Here is a 3,393-nt window from a genome sequence, read left to right as displayed (position 1 = left end):
TATATATATATATATATATATATATATATATATATCTTTACATATATATATATATATATATATATATATATGTAAAGATATATATATATATATATATATATATATAAGTATATATACTGTATGTATATTGATACACTTAAACTACCATCTGGGATCGATTACTTGCTTAATCTTTGTTCTTACCTTTAATTGTTTCTTAATTACTGAATTCATCATGATTTATGATTCAGTATATCCACTCTTCTGTAAAATATCGTCTTAGCAATAAACAGAAGCTGTTACCAGATGGCACCACTTCAACACTTGAGGCGTTTAAATATTTAGTTAAAGAAGAGAATAAATAACTCGAGGTATGTATGCTTTCATGGTTTTTGAAAAATATTTTTTTCCTATTTAATAAACAACAGAACGAACCTGTTTCTGATTTAGAAACAGGTTCGTTTTGTTGTTTATTTAAAAGAAAATATATTTATTTTTAAAAACCATGAAAGCATAGATACTTCGAGTTATTTATTCATGTTCTTCATATTTAAGTATTTTTGTATTTATTTAAACCGTGTGAATCAACAGACAGAACTTTCACTTCTGGGCTGATTTGCATCAAAGGAGATAATTGATTTAAACTGCATTGTTCTTCGGCTGCTCACCCTCACCATCTTAGTCCGGATTTAGAAACACATTTTGGTTGATTAAATTCTAGCGTCCTTTCTATTCGGCGTAATGATCTTTGTAAATATTTTATATATTACTAAGAGTAAACTTATCGGGCGGTAATTTTTCAGGTCTTTTTTTTTTTTGTCTCCATTTTTGTGAATTAATATAATAATAAAGTTTTCCCTATCTGTAGGCATAGAGGATTCTTGCAGACTTTTTTTTATTTTTTTTTTCAAAGTTCAGCAAGTTGTTTTTTTTAAAGTTCAGCAAGTTTTTTTTTAAAGTTCAGTGAGTTTTACTACTATGAAATCTCCTCCATCTATTATTAAATCAATTGTTAGGCCATTTTCTCGTGTTGCTTTGCCTCTTTTCATGGCTTTTAATGCTTTCTTTATTCCTCCTACTGTTACTTTTAGCACCGACTCAAATGTTTCATTATTTTTATAGGCAAAGCTATTTCTTATATTACTACAGCATTATATAGAAATCCTTTGCAATTTTTATCACTCCATCTCTTTTGTTCAAAATATTTCCATTTTCATCCTTTAAATCAAATATCTGGAGGTGCCCTGTTCCAAGCATTCGTTTTATCAATTTGATGCTTCTTCCTTTCTTTAATGTTTCCTCAATTTTTGTCGTGTTTTTTTTTTCTTTTTTTTTTTTAGTTTGTTTATTATTTTGGATAATTTTGCCAATCATTTTTCCTCTCTTGGATTTCATCCTCATTTCCAATCTTTTCTTTATTAGGTTTTGTTGTTTTCTTATAGTTTTCCTTGGTCTTGTTTAGGAACTCTTTCACCTATCTCTTGTGCTGATTACAAGACAAATTTTGTTAAATCACTGTTAATTTCTTCTTTACTTGCTTCCATTTCATCATGTAGTTAGGAATTCCTATTTTGTATTGCTAAACTAAAATCATCAGAATTTTTCTCTTATCACATGTGTATTTATTCTCTTTCTTAAAGTTTATTTCTCTCATTACCATAGATCAAAAAATTTGTACTTCTCACCATTTTATGGTCACTTGACTTTAACCGTGCTAGGCGGTAAATCTTACTTTACTTACTTTTACGGGTTTTTTTCTCGCCCTCCATCAGACACTAAAGGTCTGTTCAGGCGGGCCTTGGTGTGTGAAAAAATAATTTCTTTCCAGTTAATATTTTGTTCTTTATCATTATCAGTTATTTCGCTAGCATTTGTATTCAGGCTTAATAGTTTTCAGGTCACTATTATAACACTTTCTAAAAAGATAAGTCTTCAGGTTTTTCTTGAAAGCTGCCACATTATTGCTATTCTTGACATCGAGTGGAAGGTCGTTGAAGAGTCTCGGTGCAGCATAACTGAACGTGCTTCCTCCTATTGCATGATTCACACTAATTTCGAATTTATGTTTGCCAACGGTTATACTCTTATAAGCGGATGAGCAACTTGGCTGAGTAATGAGAGCTTTGGGTGTGGAGGAAATGCTCCCCTAAATCTCCATGAAGTCACTGGCAGCAGGGTGATGAATTGGGTTTAAGGCGAAGGGCAAACTGTCTCTTCGGCTTTTACTCCTGGTGTCTGGTGGTTGATCTTACTAGAATTAGTATGGACCGGGAGGGGTCACTTGCCTTAGTTAGATAGGCACTGCGCATCACAAAGAACTGGCTATCCTTTGATGTATCTAGCCAATGAGTCCTCCATATATATATATATATATATATATATATATATATATATATATATATATATATATATATATATATATATATATATATATATATATATATATATACTGTATATATACACACATACTGTTTATGTATATACGTTATATCTAAGGTATATTTATACATATATATATGTATATGTGTATATATACATATGTACATACACACGTATTTAGATAGAAATTATTTTCTGAAATGGGTGATTCCGAAGACGGCATTGTCGCTTCAAGAGACACGGGGTCTTCCTCCCCTGGGATCGAATGGCCCAAGGAACCGAATAATTAGATCTGCTACCCACATTAGCAACTGAATTTCACCATCTCTGCTAATTATATGAGGCTAAATTCTACCCGAATTTAATTTAGAACCTTCCTCTTCGTAATGTAAATTTTATCAATCGTTTTTATAAATGGTATTCTTAATTGGATTTGCTATAAAGTTCTGGTGTATTAGTTAAGTCATACGTTTGTTGAATGTTGATATTATTTATTTGCACTGGGAAATTAATGTTTGATTGATTCTGTTTATTTGATTATTTGTAATTTGTAGACGCAGCTAGCGGAGAAATAATTAAGTTTTTACCTGATTAAAATGAACTAAATGTTGCATAATTCATAAGATTTGGGACACACTTAACTTCACCCTTCTTTCCATTAAACGTTTCTTAATTGATTAAATTAAACAGTTCAAGAGATTTCTTTCAATCTGCTGACAAGCTTTGAAATTCTCTTCCTATTTTCCTTTTTTTTCTTTTACAAAGCTTGTGATATTTCTTCCTATTCTTTTTAATGCTTGGGCTCAGCTTAGCTTCTTCCTTCGTTCTTGGTCCCCTTTTCCCTATTCGTTTGTCCGTTTTTCTCTTCCTTTGTCCATTTTCCCCTTCCTTTCTTCTTCCCATGTGCCTCCTCTTCTTGCTTTGTCCCAACTCCTCTTCCTTTGTCCTCTTTCCTCTTCCTTTTCCCTCCCACCCTCTTCTTCCCACGTGCCTCCTCTTCTTGCTTTGTCCCAACTTCTCTTCCTTTGTCCTCTT

The 3,393-nt window shown here is 31.7% G+C and overlaps 1 protein-coding gene across 1 annotated transcript in view; it reads right to left on the bottom strand.

Moving 5' to 3' along the window:
• Positions 1–3,200: 3,200 nt before the first annotated feature.
• The window catches only part of LOC137633045 (octapeptide-repeat protein T2-like), a 534-nt gene continuing 341 nt past the window's right edge, over positions 3,201–3,393 (bottom strand). Inside the window, exon 1 of the mRNA XM_068365211.1 lies at positions 3,201–3,393. This exon is cut by the window's right edge and continues 341 nt beyond it. Within this exon, the coding sequence (XP_068221312.1) occupies positions 3,201–3,393 (193 nt within the window).

This window comes from Palaemon carinicauda, chromosome 42 (assembly GCF_036898095.1).
Source record: "Palaemon carinicauda isolate YSFRI2023 chromosome 42, ASM3689809v2, whole genome shotgun sequence".
Classification (NCBI taxonomy): Eukaryota; Metazoa; Arthropoda; class Malacostraca; order Decapoda; family Palaemonidae; genus Palaemon; species Palaemon carinicauda.
This window is presented reverse-complemented; position numbering and strand designations above follow the sequence as displayed.